Below are 17,222 nucleotides of genomic sequence, written 5' to 3' on the forward strand. Positions count from 1 at the left end.
GTTTGTTTTGTGGACTAGGGGCTTGAGAGTCCAGGGGTCTCGTACAAGGGGTTATACATACACTTCAGGGGCACCAGCAAAAGAGGATCAAGCCATTTGAAAACAATAATTTATTGCTTTTCCTTCCAAAGCTTTGTGAATTTACAAAAAAAGGATCAAAGTTTACAGACTGCTCAGTTCAGACTGAGAATGCAAGAGGTGAGAACCTGGACCACCATGGCCACTGGGTGTTTGCCAGGAGGTACGCACTAATATCTGAAACACGTCCCCCCAGGTTGGTTTTCTTGCCTTCAGAGATGCTGTGTTCCTTACACACCGTCTCACAACAACTTGGGTCATTAGTCAAGTCACTGGAATGGTACAGAGGTTTTTTGGTGTTTGGGGGTTTTTTTTTTTGCCCTTCTGCTATAAAATGAAATTTTCATTTCTGAAAAATAAATTGGTCAATAAATTCATTTTGTTCTGCTTCTACTTTACACAAAGCTTCATATTCAACCCGATACCTGAAAAACAAAATTGTTACAAGCCCTAAAAATGGATGAAATAAACCATGGACTTAATTCTTCTAGAGAAGAATATAGGTGATTTAAATGATTTGAAGAAATGGTGAGTTCAGAATGAAGTTAGTGAGGGAAAGACAGAAAACAGTAAAAGGGGAAGCCCTAACTAGGGCCACCCAGAAGTCTCCAGCCCTGAGAGTCTGTCCTTTCAGAGAGCCAGCCAACTTTGAGGACACTCCCTGAGCTTTCATGCTCTCAAACTACTAGAGGTTGTCTGATATGAACCAAATTTCCATTTCCTTCCCATCAAATGTAACTTAATTTTTAAAATCTTCAAATCACAATGATAAGTGAAACACTTCCTGGGAGAAACGATGAATAAGGACAAGAGGTGACGGTTCAAGAAGGAAAAATAGAATTGCGGTTGAGTAAAGAACTTGCTTTGCATCATAACTTCTTACCTTTCAAGCTGCATTTTCTTTTCTGCTATTAGTGCTTGGAGTTGCTGCTGCTGGGCTTCTCTCTGCTTTGCTATAGATTTGAGCAAGTTCCGAGCACCAATGGCCTAGAAAAATGGTATTGCCAAAGAAGGTCACAGCTCCATGAAAGCCGTCTTCAGCATTGAGTCCTCACCCGGGGACGGGCCACTTGGGGCTATCTCAGTGTCTAGTGGGGAAGAGATGGTCAAGCCCCAGAGCTTTGGGAGGAAGTCAGAAGGAGGAGTAGCCTCACGATCCCAAAGTGCCTGATGAGGAGACCAAAGCTCTGAGGCAGATCTAGGAGCATCCCCAAAGTCTGGCACACGGGTGTTCACTGGCCCATTTGGTGGCCATGTAGCCTGTGTCCTTTGCCAAGTCATCTGCACGCCTCCATTTCTTCATTTATAAAGGAGGATAAAACCACCTATCTCAGTGATGATGTGAATTTTAAAGGAGAGAATGACAAAGTGGACTGGCATATAAGTGTTTATTAGATTAACTGGACCAGAATTTATTTTTCTTATTGAAGTATAATTGACAAACAACATTATATTAGTTTCAGGTGTACAACAATGATTCTATATTTGTATAGGAATTGTTATTTAAAATCTTGTTTTAATTAAAAGAATCCCCCCACCCTCGGCCAAAAAAAAAAGGGCAGAAGGATGAGAGGCTAGTAAACCAGGGTCCCAAGCCAAGATTGAGATAAAAGACATGCTGATCTTACCTTCATCTTCTCATTTTCTGCTTCTTTTGCAAGTTGGTCAACAAGCTCAATTAAACCACCAACTATTTTCTGAAACTGGCCAATTTCTTTTGGGGAAAGAACAAAAAAGAAAATGTTTTATTTCCTCAGCATCATCACTGTCTCTCAGCGTTCCCTTGCAGTGAGAGGGCAGGGCTAACTGCCCCTTCTAACTTCTGTCAAAACAGGTTGGTGCCTGCTGGCCCCAAGTCTGCCACCCTTGGGCTGAACCTCGAGAAGGGTGTCCAGGTGTCCAGAGCTGGACTGAGGCATACTTGGACCCTGAGTCCCCACTGAGCCAGCCAGCTGCTGTTACCTCAGGCTAGGAAAGCTCCTGGTGGGTCCATCCTCTGGATGGACCCCATCCTGCTTTCCCAGGAGTAATAGGAAGCATAAAGGGCCATGTTTATGAAAGGCCTGCCTCAGGACATGAACGCTGCCTCTTGACGAGCCACAGAGAAGCCACTAGATTTCAGTTAATGCTGGGTGGGGGCTTTCCACCAGTGACCAGAACTAATAAAGAGCTCAAAGCATTTAAGTGCCTAATCTTCCATTCGCTTTTTTCAATGTCCTTGGGTGTAGTGGAACCCCACTTGACTAAGGCCCAGAGAGGTGGAACAACATGCACACAGCAATCAGAAAACTGACGACAACTCACGCTACCTTCTACCAGTCAAGCTCTCTCCAAAGCCCAGAGTCCCTCAGAAATCCCTGCTCTAGCAAGATCTGCACTGTACTCACTGCCCTGGGCTTGCTTGGCTGCTGGGACAGGAGGTGTCCTGAGTATCTCTAGCTAAAAAAAATGACTTCATGGAGTCTGTTGAGCTGCTTCTAGAGGCTCCAGTTAACCAGCTTTCACTCCAAATAATGGCAAGTCTGCTTACTGAGAACAATATTTCTCCCAAGAATCAAATCATGGGTGTGTAACTATTTCCCACCCCTAAGCCGTGGTTCTGCCCCCATGAAGTTTAAGGTTTCTGAGAGCAAAAAAATCAAAGATGGCATATCTAAAAAAGCACCGTCCTATCCCAATTCCAGTGTTTGTTTTGGTTGGTGTTCTGTGTGGGACTACATGAGGGCATAAGAAGAGGACAGGCAGACAAGCTGGGTGGCACATGGGAATTCATAAAGGCCAGGCTCAACCTCCAGGGAGCCAGCAGCTTCATTCTGCCAGGGCCAAGAGCTGCAGGTGGGGGTGGGGCACAGTTGGAATTGTGTGACACCATGTCTCCCCAAGTGACACTCACTGTCCACAAAGTCCTTGCACTCTTCTTTGAGCTCTATGGTCTGTTGGGTAACCTCTGGGTCCAACACCCGCAACTTGTTCAGCTCATCAAAGTGCAGCCCTGCTTCGCCCAGGATGTCCTTGGCCATAGCTGAGAAGAAACCAGACCCAATCCCCAGTCACTTCCCAGCCACTCAAGAAAATGCCCGCTTCCAGCCCACCCCAAGTGCCGCCCCCAGACACCAATGCCAAAACCCAGATGTTCCAAAGGCTCCCCCTTCCCTTAGCCTCCGCCTCTCTGAGCCTCACCTGTTTCCCTTCTGGCTTCCCTAGAGAAGTTCTGCTCTGAAGGGTGATAGTGGCAGCCAGGAGGAGATGTGTCATAGGAGCAAGGGTCAGGAAAGAATAAAGTCCGGTTGCTTGTCACAGGCATCGCTCATTCAACACACATTTCTTGAGTGCCTACGACATGCCAACACCGCTAGATGCTGGGGGTACAAAGATGAGTGCAACATGGTGCCTGCCCTGGAGGAGCACACAGTGTAGCTGGAGGAAGACAGACATATAAACTGAAAAATTATACTGTGTTAAGTGCTTTTATAGAAATATCACTCAAGTGCTGGAGGAGAACAAAGCAGTTAACTTGGGGTGAGGCAGTGACATATAAACTAAGTTGTGAGCCATAAGCATATTTATGTATCTTCAGTTATGTACCCAAAAGGACATGAGAAAGCTTTTCAAATACAATACTGGAACAACACAAAAAGCAAGTAAAAGAGAAAATCTGAATGAATTAAAAATCAGAGTTAAATAAAATAAGCCAGGAGTAAGAGTATTACCCACAATGTATGCCACAGGACACTGTACACTTGCCTGAACTAGGACCCAAAGTTGGGTCAGTCTCTTTCTGGCAGAAAACACAAAAAAGAATGAAGTATCAGCAAGAATATAGCAAGCAAAGAGACCAGGGAAAGGCATTCCCAGCAGGGAAACAGCATAAACAAGAGCTTGAAGTCACTGAAAGGGCCTATCCTGCCTAGAAGATGAAAGGACAGAGGACAGAGCTGGAAAGGTCGGTTGGAGCCAGATCAGAAAGACCCTGTGTGCCATGCTAAGGAGTGTGGGTTTTCTTCTGTAGGCATGAGAACCAGCAGAGTTAACTTCTCCCTTCCCAGGCCACCTTGCATTCCTGCTCCAAAGGATGCCTCAATTCTGGGAAGGAAACACTGAAAACTCACCCTCATTCTGGCTTAAAAAAAAAAATTGCAAAACCCTAGGTGTTCCAAAAGCTACCACCACCTGGCCCTGTGCCAGCCCTTCCCTTTCTCTTACATCTCCCAGCCTCACCTGTTTCCCTTCCAGCTTCCTCAGAGGAGTTCTGTTCTGAAAGGGGTGATTCTGGAAGCAACCCCCCAGAGCAGGTGTACCATACAAGCAATGGTTAAAGAATTAAATTCCACTGTTGCCAGAACTGGTTTTCAAGAGGATCAGAGATCCAGATTTATATGTGAAATCTTTCTTTTCTTTGGTGAGGAAGATTCCCTCTGCGCTAACATCCATTGCCAATCTTTTTTTTTTTTTCGCTTAAGGAAGATTAGCCCTGAGCTAACATTTGTGCCAGTCTTCCCCTATTTTGTATGTGGGTTGCCGGCACAGCATGGCTTGACAAGTGATGTAGACCCACGCCCGGGATCCGAACCTGCAAACCCAGGCTGCCAAAGCAGAATGTGCCAGACTTAACCACTATGCTGTGGGGGCCACCTCTGAAATCTTTGTTTGTTTGTTTATTTATTTATTTATTTATTTTTTGAGGAAGATCAGCCCTGAGCTAACTGCTGCCAATCCTCCTCTTTTTGCTGAGGAAGGCTGGCCCTGAGCTCACATCCGTGCCCATCTTCCTCTACTTTATATGTGGGACGCCTGCCACAGCATGGCTTGTCAAGCAGTGCCATGTCCACACCCAGGATCCGAACTGGTGAACCCTGGGCCACTGAAGTGGAACGTGCGCACTTAACCACTGTGCCACCAGGCTGACCACTGAAACCTTATTTTTAAAGTAAAGTATCTAATTCAAAAATTTAAGGAAAAAAACACATCTAACACTGTGTGGGCCATCTAATGCATGTCTACAGGCTGTCTGTGCACGAGTGTGGCCCAGAGCCTTTGGCCTCACTGGAATCCACTGAACTAAGTAGGCTAGCATCTTCCTTTTGAAACATTTTAATCATCCAGAGCTTTCTTATAATCAGGCTTTTAAAAAGATCTGTCTTGGGGTTGGCCTGGTGGCGTAGTGGTTAGGTTCGTGCACCCAGGGTTCGCAGGTTTGGACAGCCATGCTGTGACAGTGTCCCACATGAAAAAGAGAGGATTGCCACACATGTTAGCTCAGAGCCAACCTTCCTCAACCCCAAAAATAATTAATAAAATTAAAAGATCTGACTTCCTGCTTGATCTGTTATATTTACACATAATAGTCTGAGCACTTAACACCTACCAGGTGATTACTCAGACCAACTGCTCTAGAAAGCTTCAATTAACCTTCAACTTGCACTCCCTCCCCTGAGAGCAGGCACTTATTCAGAAACATCTGCTGAGTCCCTACTCTGGTGAGAAGAGTAGTGAAGAAAATGCCTTAATGCTCTAGTTCCTGACTTCTGGACAGACGTGAACAATCACAAACTGTGATAACAGTATGAGGAAAAGCACACGGTGCTATGTAAAGCTGTAGCATGAGGACATAATTCATATGGGGGGTGCGTCAACAAAACCCTTCTGAAAAAGGCTGAGACCTAAAGGATGTCCAAGTTTGTCAAGGGGAAGTGGGGAGGAGGCATTCCGGGCAGAAGGAAAAGCATGTGTGAAGATCCTGAAGCTGTAAGAAATTTAACGCATTCCGCACACTGAAAAGCTAGTGTGGCTGAAACCCAGTAAGCAAAGGGGAGCGTGGAACAGGATGATGCTAGGTGGGCAGGCCGCAGCTGGATCACGGAGATTCTGAAAGCCGCAGTAAGGAGCCTGGCTTCTATCCTAAGGGTAATGGGCAGCCAATGGATGCTCCACAGAGGGGCACGGTCAGAGTTGCCTTTTGGAGAGATCACTCTGACCCAGAATGGAGGGAACAAGTGGGTGTGGCTACACCTACCTTCTTCATCACTGTAACCCTAGCACCCAGCACGGTGCCTGCACATAAACGGCACTCAGTAAATGTTTGTGGAATGGCTGACCGTGAAAACGAAGGAGGCTATTACAGTAACCAAAGACTGGAGCTGAAGAAAAGCGTTCCGATGTGAGATGTTTTGTAAGTCGAGTTGATAGGACTTTATAAAGGATTGACTGAATGTAGGGCTTTGGAGATGAGAGAGAGAGTCAGGCAAGATTCCCACGTATCTGGATTGAGCCAACTCTACGGCTGGAGGGGACAGTTGAAGGAGATGGGTAAGACCGGAGGAGGAGGGTAGGGTGACGGCTCACGGCCCACTATCAGATTCTCTCCCAACTCGCACCACACGCGCGTGTCTGAGCATCTGAGAAACACTGGGCACAAGGGGAGGACCGGGCTCCCTGAAGACGACAGCGTTGACACTCTCCCCGCTCCCGGGCTCTCCCAGACCCACGCCAGGCCATACCAGCAGGCTCCATCCATGGGGGTGGGGAGAGGGCACTGGGCGGAAAGTTAGGTAAACCCGGGCGATGGAACCGGCTTTACTATGTAAGCTCCTTGGATTTATCTGAGCCGCAGTGTCCACATAAGATCGTTGCGAGCATCGACGCGTAAAGCTCCAAGCCCGAGCTAGGTGTGAAACCGCTCCCAAAGAGTCGGGCGGAATTCCCACGTTTCTGTCGGCCTGGGACCGCCTCTCCTCAGGGCGCGGGCCCGTCAGGTTCACCTCGCGCCGGGTCCGCCCGCGGCCCCGGCCCCGGAGTCACGGCCTACCTGCCCCCCCGGTACGCCGGCGCGCTGCGGCCCAGGCTGACGGCGGCGGGCAGCTCCCCTCTCCGGTCAGCGGCAGCCGGTACCTCGCCCGCCCGCCTCAGCCGCTGCCACGGCTACAGGATCTGTTTACCCATGATGTCACTGCCTGACACCGGAAGCACTTACGCCAGCCCAACCCGCAGAGCCTGCTGGAGAACAGAGGCCTAAGAGGAAGGAAGGCTGCCTACAAGACCCAGGGGCCTTTGCGCCGGCAAGGCCGCCGGAAGTCGGTGTGCGCTCACCGCGGAGTACTCTCAGGGGTTCCTCCCTCCCCCGTGATTGGGTGCGGGGCGTCCCGGGCTTCATCGTCTCAGGCTCTCGGGTGGGCGGGGCGGGGCGGGGCCGCGGCTCGGGGTGGAGTTAGCGGGCGGAGGATGTGAGCTCACGCGCCGGGATTGCTGGCGGGCAGGCGGCCACAGACTGGGGGCGGCACGGCGTTGGCTTGCAACCCAGCTGCGAGGAGAGGCGCCCCCGGGGACGGTGAGAGTCGGGCCTGCCGATGCCCTAGGGGAAGAGATGGACGGGCCCCGGGCTGGAGCAAAGAGAGCTCCCTCCCCGCCTCCCCGCCTGGTCCAGGGGAAAAGGCGTGTGACGGCGTAGGGGAGATGGAGAGCTCAAATCCTTCCTTGGGGGTGGGTGTCAGACCCGATCGCGGTTTCTCGGTAGTGAGGAAGGGTACGGGCTGGGAAAGACTAAACTGCCCACAGAGGGTTAGGTCTCGCTAAATTTCCTCAGACTCTGGATGAAGCCTAAGATTTACTCCTAGGATTACTGCTAGATTCGCCATCTCTAGACAAGATCCACCCCACGCCCCCGCCATCCCCGTGTGTGGCGGATTTGTGGGTCCTTCCTCCTTCAGGACCCTACCTTATGCCACAGCCGTCGTTGTTTGCCCTTTATTCGGCTTGGCTTCTCTTTAGCTTCGCTGAGTGAGACACGGATACGCCCTTAGCCCCAGGCATCCCCAAAGATCCACACACAAAGTCCGGAAGGAAGAGCGGTGAGGTTATCAATGGAAACTTCATTCTCACTGGAATTACTTTCTAGGGCGTCACCTGCCACAGGATTCCTAGAACCCATTGGTCTGGGCGGAATCTGAGCTGACGTCATCCAAGGATTGAAAGCAATTGCTTTGTAGGAAAGGAATAGATTAGCTCTGGATTTGTCTTCCTCCGTTGGCAACCGCGTAAACTTTGAGCTCCTTTGCTTTGGCAGAATATGTTTGTGTGCTTTCTTTGATCCTGGAGAAATTGGGGCACAGAATACGTAGAGAACTTGCTAAAACCTGTTCAGGGGTGTGTTTGTTCCTTTGGGGTGGGTGGAGGAAGGTAAGGTGATGTACCGCTCAGTGTTGCTTACTGATTGGGTAATCTGCGGGTGAGGGCTCATCTCATCCAGACTCCCGTCTTGGAGGCAAATGAGAGTCTCCTGGACAAGCCTCCCTTACTCTCTTGCATCCTTACAATGCATTCTCTACACAGCAACCAGAGTCATCTTTTCAAAATGTAAATAACTCAGATCATATCATTCCCCTGCTTAAAACCCTCAGATCGATTCCCAAACTCTTAAATGTAATGTGGCCCCTGCCTTCCCTGACTTTAAATCAGGCCAACAGCCCCCTTCTTTCTATGCACCAGCCATCTTGGCCTTATTTCTTTTCCTAAACTTTGTGTCTAACTGAGGAACTTTGCCCCTCCTCATCCATGTATCTGAAATGCTCTTTGAGACCTCAGCTGGAACGTCACCTTCCCAAAGAGGCTTTCTCTGGCCCCCTATCTAAATTAGTGCCTCTCCCTAGTCACTCTTATCTCTGTTTTACTATCTTTATTACATTTCTTGCTTTCTGGAATTGCCTGCATATTTATTTATTTTCTTGTTTGTTGTCTGTATCCTCCCACTAGAATGTAAGCTCCATGAGGCCATGACTTGTTCTCTTCTGTATCCCCGGTGCCTGGCACGTAGCAGTGGCACAATCTAAGCTAACTAAATAACTAAAAATATTTTTATTCTTGTTAACATCATGATGCTTCTTTGAACTTCTTGAAGGCAAGGACGTTATCTTTTCATCTCTATTCCTACTGCTTAACATAGTAGGCACTCAATTTTGTTTTATTGCTGAATGAATTAAATGAGCTAATATGTATTAAATGCCTAGAATAGTGCCTGGAACATAGTAAACATGCGAAGAAAGTTGGCTATTATTTTTTTCCTTCAGTGAATGAATTTTAATGATTCTTTAGAAAACCAAAACATATGGAATCTAAATCATGAGAGGTGACCTGGCTTTGCCCTCCCTCCTATCGGTGTTTCACTTTCCAGATCACTTAACTGTTTTTAGAGTTATCGTCTGGTTTTTTTCTAGCCCTTTCTCCCCATTCTTGTTGGGAGGGAAGAGAGGAAAAGATAGGGCTGGGCCCCTTCTCAGGAAAAAGAAGCAAAAATAGCCATCCTGTAGTTGTTCTGTCCTGGAAAATGGTGACAATTTCAGGAACTTGGGACAGGGCTGGTGCCAAGTAAAGGGGAAGGTCAGGAAACCCCGGCTGGAGGCAGAGTAACACCTGCCAGGAACACTGGCCGGCTCCCTCCAGCCTGGCTCGTTCCGTGCTCTCCTGAAGCTGCTTTTACTTGCCTTCCTGAAGCCAGACTCCGAGTGGTACTCAAAGTAAGCACTGGTGCAGGCTGCTTCCGAGCCTGGAATCTTTAGAAAGGAAGTGCATCCTGTCCCTCGGGCTCCTGGGAAACTCCTGGGCTGGCTGGATTCCCAGTAGGTTTGGCTGGAGGTCTTGGATCCTGGGAACCTTGAGAAGCAAATAACTGGAATCTGACTGATGGATCCCCAGAGTAAGGACGTCTGCCCTGCCCAGGCTGTTCCTCAAGCTGTCTCTGACCAGCTCCAAGGGTTTGCTTGTCCTCCTTGCTACTCAGAGCTGAGCTGTGTCACAGGGAGCCTGGTGAGGTGACCAGCTCTGGGCTCTGGGAGACTGCGCTCCCAGACCTGATTCCTGGTTCCATAGATAACAGCAGGAATGTCTGCTGTAAGGCCTAGGGCCTTAGCCTCTGCCAGGGAATTGAGGGCTTATCAAAGAGAGAATGAGTAGATGGTCAGTGTTTCCCCTTCTGTCCCCTCCTGACTGAGGGCTCTCCTGTGCTGACTTCTGTCTTCTCTCCCATCTTCTGCTCACAGCACTGAGAGTATGAGGCTCTGGCCTCCACTGGCCACTGACTTGTGACCCTTCCACCACGGCGGAGCCTTCCAAGCCGACCTCCTGCCGTGTGGTGATCTACCTGCAGCGGGAGATGTCAGGGGATACCTGTCTGTGCCCAGCCTCAGGGGCCAAGCCCAAACTAAGCGGCTTCAAGGGAGGAGGCCTGGGCAACAAATACGTCCAGCTCAATGTGGGTGGTTCCCTGTACTACACCACTGTGCGGGCGCTCACCCGGCATGACACCATGCTCAAGGCCATGTTCAGTGGGCGCATGGAAGTGCTGACCGACAAAGAAGGTAAGGCATTGGGACTTGTGGGGAGCGGTGGGGAGGGAAAGAGGAGTTCTTGAGGAAGTGACTTCAGGGCAGGGCTTAAGGCTGGCAGATCTAGCATCTAGATTCGCTTTTTTGGTTCACTTGGTGCAGAACTCCTTCACCTGGAGTGCTTAGTAGAGCTTCAGAATCCTTTGAAATTGTACGTAGAATGTTGTGTGTTTACGCATTTTCCAGGGAGGAGATCCATACTTGTTTTATATTCACATAGGACTAGATTCTCATAAAAACCATTGCCTTAGCAACTGGGCTGTGGGCAGAAGGCAAGCAGGGCCTGGTGGGTTCTGTGTTGCCATGAGGTGGCCTGAGCACTCCTGAGCTCAGTGGGCCTCCACAGAGCCTGGAGGGCCTGTGTCTCCCACGCTGTGTGCCAGCTCTGGCTTCAGGGAGGAGGGGTGAAGATCAGCCATGGACCTAAGAGCTAGAGGTTCTGTTCCCATTTCTCTTACCCTGTGCCGTGGGCTCTGCGCTCATCTGCTCCATGCCACCGGCCACCAGGCTTGTCAGGTGGCTTTTGCCTGCTTCTGAGGTACCTGGAGGCAAACAGTAACACTCTGGGGCCCCCCTGAATTCCCAGGCTGGATCCTCATAGACCGATGTGGAAAGCACTTTGGCACCATTTTGAATTACCTCCGAGATGACACCATCATCCTCCCACAAAACCGGCAAGAAATCAAGGAATTGATGGCTGAAGCGAAATATTACCTCATTCAGGGGCTGGTGAACATGTGCCAAACTGCCCTGCAGGTACGGAGGCAGAGTTGGGGCAGGTTGATGGGGTCGGGAGTTGGCCCCCTCCTTCAGGGACAAAGGTCCAATTCCTGGAAGGCTGTGTGACAGCTGTGGTTGATGAGTCCAAGCCTAGTTAGACACACCACAGGGGTTGCCCAGGCTGACCGAGCTTGCAGCCAGCCAGTTTGTAAGGTGACGAACTAGGCAGTCTGACTAGGTCCTGCTTCTAGTTTATATGCCTAGATAGCTGGATCTTAGGTTTTCTGGAAATGGGGGTCTGCTTGCCAGCTGGCAGTTTCTGTTGCCAGGGGCCTCCTGAACTCTGTCTAATGCCTCCTCCACAAGTCAGGGGGTGGCCATGGCAGAGGGCCTCTGATGGCTCCTGGGGAAAGCCTGGCTAACTGGCAAGCAGAAGATCTCAAAAAAGATTCTCAGCTGTGTGTGTCACCCAGGACAAGAAGGACTCCTACCAGCCCGTGTGCAACATCCCCATCATCACATCCCTGAAGGAGGAGGAGAGGCTCATTGAAGCCTCCACCAAGGTACTGGGACTTGTGAGGGCTACATATGGGCAGGGGATGTCGGGACCGTGGCCTGGCCCTCACGCTCTCCTCCCTCACAGCCCGTGGTGAAGCTGCTGTACAATAGAAGCAACAACAAATATTCCTACACCAGGTAGGGTGGGCGTCCTGGGGAGCAGGGTGCTGTGGTGCCTGGGAAAGGGCAGCAGACCCGAGGGAAGCCCCCTGCACTCCTGGCACGATTGGCGCGGGTCTGGGTCTCAGGAGGGAAGAACAGGAAGGAGAAGGGAAATCAGAGCAGAGGCATTTGGAACTTGGTGCAGGGCCTTGGCTGGGATAGAGACAAGATGGGCCATGTGTCATGTCAGGCCGCTTGCCAGGTGTTTTCCCAGCATTGTTTTCTGGGGTGGAGGAGGGACACTGGGAAGCCAGTGGGCTGGGACTCCGCCTAAGCCAGCCTTTGTACCTCACAGCTTGGCCGGTTTCCCCCTGCCACCCAGTGTCCTCTCCACAGGCCAGTTAGGTATATGCAGGAGACTGCAGGCTCAGAGTCCCAAACCACCCTGGTGACTCCCTGAGGACAGACTCGTTGCCAGTGTCACCCCTACTGCAAGGAAGGAATCCCACTGAGACAGCTGCAAGCCTCTTCCTTCCAGGCCTGACCGGGGGCGATCTCCCTCCCTCAGTTCTCTCTGCTTTAACTTAAAACCAGCTCAGTTCCTTTTCCTCACTGGCCCCCAACCCAAAAGGTGCTCCATGACCCTTTCTCTTCCTGTCCCCTCTGGGATCTTGACTGTCCCTCATTTCAGCAGGGGAGGGACAGGGAGGGAAGAACCCAGCTAGCACCCTCCCTTGTGCTGGAAGCTCATTCCCAGGCCTGCGGCCCTCGTGGGTTTTTCAGCAACTCTGATGACCACCTGCTGAAAAACATCGAGCTGTTTGACAAGCTCTCCCTGCGCTTCAACGGCCGCGTGCTCTTCATCAAGGACGTCATCGGCGATGAGATCTGCTGCTGGTCCTTCTACGGCCAGGGCCGTAAGCTGGCAGAGGTGTGCTGCACCTCCATTGTGTACGCCACGGAAAAGAAGCAGACCAAGGTGTGGAAGCCTTCCCTCTGCAGGGCCCACACCAGCCTGTCAGCACAGGGAGCGACAAGGGCATCCGTTTTGCTCTGTCTTTCCCATACTCATCGTGATGGTGTTGAGCAAGGACAACAGCCAAAGAAGGGATTCGGGAAATGTCATGGAACTGCTTGTTCCGGTCAGCTGAGCAGCAGGGGCTGGTGACCACCAGGGAACAGCCTGGGTTGGTGGGAAGGACAAGGTCTTTGGAGTTGGCCCAATTCGGGTTTGAATTCTGGTTTCACCATTTGCCCGTTTTCTGACTTTGGATAAGCCATTTAAACCATCTGGGCCTCAATTTCCTCATTTGCAAACATGGGAATGACAGTAGGAATTTAACAGAGCTATTATGAAAATAGCTAGTTCTTAGAAAATAGACAGTTCTTGAGAGCAGTGCCATGTCGTGGAAATAGCTGGTCAGCTCTCAGGCCCCTGCTGGTCAGGTGTGCCTGCTCAGTCAGCTTTGCCTCTGCAGTAACAACACGGTGTCGGGCACGTGTGGGGGACTGGAGAGGTGAGAGTTCACACAAACTCAGCCAACCCTGTTCCCCCGAGCTGCAAGCAGTCAGTGTCCTCCCTGAAAGGAGCCGCCCCCATGAGTGGTGTTACCCGCATGGCAGGGCTTTGCTGGGATGGAAGAGCAGCTCATCTGGGGGAGGATTGTATGCGTGGCTCAAAGCAACTGAGCTTGTGTAGCACCTTCTCAGCCCCTAGACTACTGAAATGCCTCCAGCGGGGTGGGCTGGGGGTCTAAGGTCTAAGACAGCCTACAGGAGTAGCCCTGCTTCCTCCTGTCATTTTAGGGGTGGGGGCTCCCATGTACACATACCAGTGGAGTCAGGATTTGGGGGCAGGGCTCTGTAGGGCCTGGTTACACGGTGGAAGTGGCAGCAGCTCCGGCCACCTTCCTGAGTTCTTTCTCTTTCGTGAACTTTTGACTCCTCACACCACACCTGTGAGGCAGGGGTAGAGCCATTCTTCCCATTTGACAGATGGGGGAACAGAAGCCCAAGATGAAACAGCAAGTTAGGCTAGAATTCAGGTGCCTTAATGCCATCCCTTTCCGTCTTTCATGAAATGTTCACATCTCTCTGAGGTAGATGTTACCATGATTTTACACATGTGGAAACTGAGGCACAGCAAGGTTAAGCCTAAGGCCCCACAGCTAGTAAGTGGTGGAGCTGTATTTAGACCTAGGCCTGACCGCAAAGCCAGGGTCCTAACCTCTACCATATTAGGCCATTGGCCTGGGATTGGGTGGGGTGTGGGAAGGGTGCTAGTCTTCTGCATCCTTATGTCCATAGAGTGCATCTCACACCTCCTTCAGAGGGAGACCTGCCCTCCCTCATGAGATAGAAAGCCATCTGTCTCAAGAGAGTTCAGGAAGCCTTCTGGAGCCAGCACAGGGCCAAGGGCCCTGACATGCTGCTCCCTCTCTGGGATGAAACCTCATTCAGTCCCCGTTCCCCTCACCCCAGGTGGAATTCCCAGAGGCCCGAATCTATGAGGAGACACTCAACGTCCTACTGTACGAGACCCCCAGAGTCCCTGACAACTCCTTGTTGGAGGCCACAAGCCGTAGCCGCAGCCAGGCTTCCCCCAGTGAAGACGAGGAGACCTTTGAACTGCGGGACCGTGTCCGCCGCATCCATGTCAAGCGCTATAGCACTTACGATGACCGGCAGCTTGGCCACCAGTCTGCGCATCGTGACTGACGAGACCCTCAGGGATTCAGGGCGTGGGACACCCTGTCTCCCCTCCTGTGGAACCCCGCCCCATTGGCCAGCCCACGCTGCTGCTGTCTGGGTCTCTGCTCCAGCACCCAGAGGCATGACAGGCCCTGCCTGGGAGGTCCGAGGGCCTGAGCAGGGGAGGGGCCCCTCCCTTTGTCCTGCTCGCTCTCTGAGCACTTCACGCTGACTGAGTCCTGGCCCCCTTGCTCAGTGTCTCCCTCCCTGCCTGACAGGGAGCCACTTCTGCCCCTAGGGTGAATGGACTGACCTGCCCACCTCCTGCTGAGAACATTCTCCTTGGCCCTTTGCTGAGTGCCCCTTTCCTATACTGAAGGGCTACTGTTAGGCCTCAGCTGAGGCCCATGGGGAATGGATTCGTTCTGTGGGGAGGGTGGCTTCTGGTGCTGAGGAGGCCCAGTTTCTTACAGAAGGTGGGGCTCCTTTTTTCCTAAGGTGTTCAAGCACAGGCTTGATGAGTTCGGTTTTTTAAAAATAATCTAGGAAATGAATAGTTCTAAGTCTAATAATGAGGGAACTGAGTGTTTCTGCTACTCCTTCAGGGTGCCAAGACCCTGGGTAAGGCAGAACCCTTGGCCCTTCTCCATGCCTTTGGGATCTGTTTCTTTAAAGCACTTTGTACTTTTATTCAGGAGATTTGTACTCTGCCCTGACCCATGTCATCTTTTTCTGACCCTAATTGCCTCTTCCCTGCAGAATCAATCTGAGGGAGTGGATAGAAGCAGCAATAAAAGAAAAACTGATCAGCTTTGGCTTTGCCAGCCTGGCCAAGCAGCCAGCCGAGAGCGCTGAGGAGGCAAGGATGTGTGAGTTGGGACCTGTGGTCCTAATAACGCCCCTGTGAGAAAGGACATTTTACCCCAACGTCTTGCAGTCACATAACTGATTCCTAGAGTCTATCACGATTCTACTTTTGATTCTCTTGCCCTCAGCTCCAAGGCATGCTGTCCTTACATTAAAGCCAAAGAGCCATCACAGGGGCTAGGAGCATGAGCCGCAGTGGGAAGGCTGTGAAGCCCATGGGCACTGCACTTTCATGGCCGTTAGCCGAGGACAGTGAGCACAGAGCTCTGCATTCCTGGCAGCCCTGCAGAGAGGTGGCACGTGCTTGGCAATACATTCCTCCTCCCCCAATCCATCCTATCGGTTTTGTGTCCTGGCTGGGGATGGTGGTTCTGGCCAGTGCTGAGTCTCTGAACACAGGATGATGTGAGCAGCCTAAGCCCCTTAAAAGGTTTCACTTCTTTCTTGTTGGCTAACTTGGCCATGGAGATGCCAAGCACCAGCTCCTGGGTAAGGGTGCACATTCCTCTTCAGGGCTTTGGTTTTCATTACCTTTTGTTTGACTTGGCCTTTGGGAAGCTGCTTATCTGAATTCTTTCCCAAAGGAATTCCATTAGGGCGGGAGCTGTTCAGCCAGCCAAAGAAAGCAACATAGCCACACAGCAGTACACACTCATTTGGGAAGGGACATAGGTTATCGAGTTCATTTCTTGACTACTCTTACTCTATAGCTAAGTGGCTGCTCACAGCTGACCCCATAGAGCCTATGGGCAAATGCCAGGCCAGGGTTAGTAGACACTCACAAGGATCTGAAATGACATGATGGGGCAAGAGAAGTGTGACTCTAATAGGCATTTTATACTTGTCACAGTCTTGAACATATAAAGGCTTTCAGGGTGAGGCGCCTTGGTGATCAGCTACAACAGTGCTTTCAGCCCTCACTGGAGTAACAAGATGAAGACAAATCTCTTTCTTTGGCCAGATTCCGGCTTGGGGTTTGTGGCTTTCCCACAGAGACTGGAATGCTTCTGCCTGAGGCCACTGGCAGGTTTCCTCAGCTGCTCTCCTGAAGTCCTTTAATATTCAAAAGTCCCAGCTCCCCACTGAGGTGTTTTAATGTGTGTCCTTTGACCTCCCCAACCCCTGTAGCCTCTTTTTACCGCTTTGACATTTGGATCCTCAGCTATCTCAGTGGTGACTAGTCTTCCTGAGAAAGTACGATAGTCTGGGACTCTGGGCACTTAGCTCTTCTGATTGAAAATATCTCCTTGGTCTTAAGAAAAATACTAACATTGAACTCATTGAAGTAATCTTAATCTTAGGTTCTTTGAGCAGACTTTGTGGCGTAAGAGTTTGAGGAATTTTCTTTGAGTTTCTCAGCCCCATTCAGAAAGCAGCTCTTGGAGGTGTGAATTTTTCAACTCCAAGCAGCCCAGGGGAAAGTAAACAAAAAGTGTGGATGAAGGTCAAACCTTGTCAGTTTCTGAGAAAACTGCTCTTAACCACAAGTACTGTATTGGGTTTTATTCAATTTGTTATCTGACCAAGATCTGCCTGAAGGATGGCACAGGTCCTGACATGAGAGAACTTTTCCTTTATCATGTAACTGCAGTTCTTTGTTGCTCAGCATAGGTGATGGAGACAAACACTAATTCCTAATAAAATTGTGTTACACTGCAGTGGTGCAGAGCCGTGCTTACAGTGAGCACAGCTTGGTCAGCTTGCTGCTGTGGATGTAATTCTTGGATTTCTGTTCACCACCTGCCCTTGTGTTCTTGCTGGGTTTTAAGTCTGACTGCACTCACTGCCCTGCAACCCAGGTTCCCCCTGGTGGAGGATTAAGGACAACACTAC

At 50.6% G+C, this 17,222-nt stretch overlaps 2 protein-coding genes across 9 annotated transcripts; one reads left to right on the forward strand and one right to left on the reverse strand.

The window, feature by feature from the left end:
- Positions 1–95: 95 nt before the first annotated feature.
- Positions 96–7,117, reverse strand: IFT20 (intraflagellar transport 20). Of its 5 annotated transcripts, none has more exons than XM_070562698.1 (6): positions 6,884–7,061; positions 3,259–3,495; positions 2,972–3,100; positions 1,707–1,792; positions 962–1,065; positions 96–503 (listed from the first exon to the last, which is right to left on the reverse strand). In XM_070562698.1, the coding sequence occupies exons 2-6, from the start codon at positions 3,380–3,382 to the stop codon at positions 422–424; spliced, it is 525 nt and encodes a 174-aa protein (XP_070418799.1). In that variant the 5' UTR covers positions 3,383–3,495; positions 6,884–7,061; the 3' UTR covers positions 96–421. The 5 variants fall into 5 exon arrangements, with proteins under 5 accessions (XP_070418799.1, XP_070418802.1, XP_070418804.1 ...); XM_070562701.1 differs by having other exon boundaries at positions 3,259–3,437; positions 6,884–7,048; XM_070562703.1 differs by having other exon boundaries at positions 3,259–3,294; positions 6,884–7,045.
- On the forward strand, positions 7,111–17,047 carry TNFAIP1 (TNF alpha induced protein 1). Of its 4 annotated transcripts, none has more exons than XM_008527746.2 (7): positions 7,111–7,402; positions 10,107–10,424; positions 11,038–11,207; positions 11,645–11,734; positions 11,815–11,867; positions 12,615–12,810; positions 14,313–17,047. In XM_008527746.2, the coding sequence occupies exons 2-7, from the start codon at positions 10,220–10,222 to the stop codon at positions 14,547–14,549; spliced, it is 951 nt and encodes a 316-aa protein (XP_008525968.1). In that variant the 5' UTR covers positions 7,111–7,402; positions 10,107–10,219; the 3' UTR covers positions 14,550–17,047. The 4 variants fall into 4 exon arrangements, with proteins under 4 accessions (XP_008525968.1, XP_070418794.1, XP_008525970.1 ...); XM_008527748.2 differs by having other exon boundaries at positions 7,303–7,554; XM_070562693.1 differs by lacking the exon at positions 12,615–12,810 and having other exon boundaries at positions 7,200–7,402.
- Positions 17,048–17,222: the final 175 nt, after the last annotated feature.

The sequence above is a fragment of the Equus przewalskii genome, chromosome 10, assembly GCF_037783145.1.
Source record: "Equus przewalskii isolate Varuska chromosome 10, EquPr2, whole genome shotgun sequence".
Taxonomy (NCBI): Eukaryota; Metazoa; Chordata; class Mammalia; order Perissodactyla; family Equidae; genus Equus; species Equus przewalskii.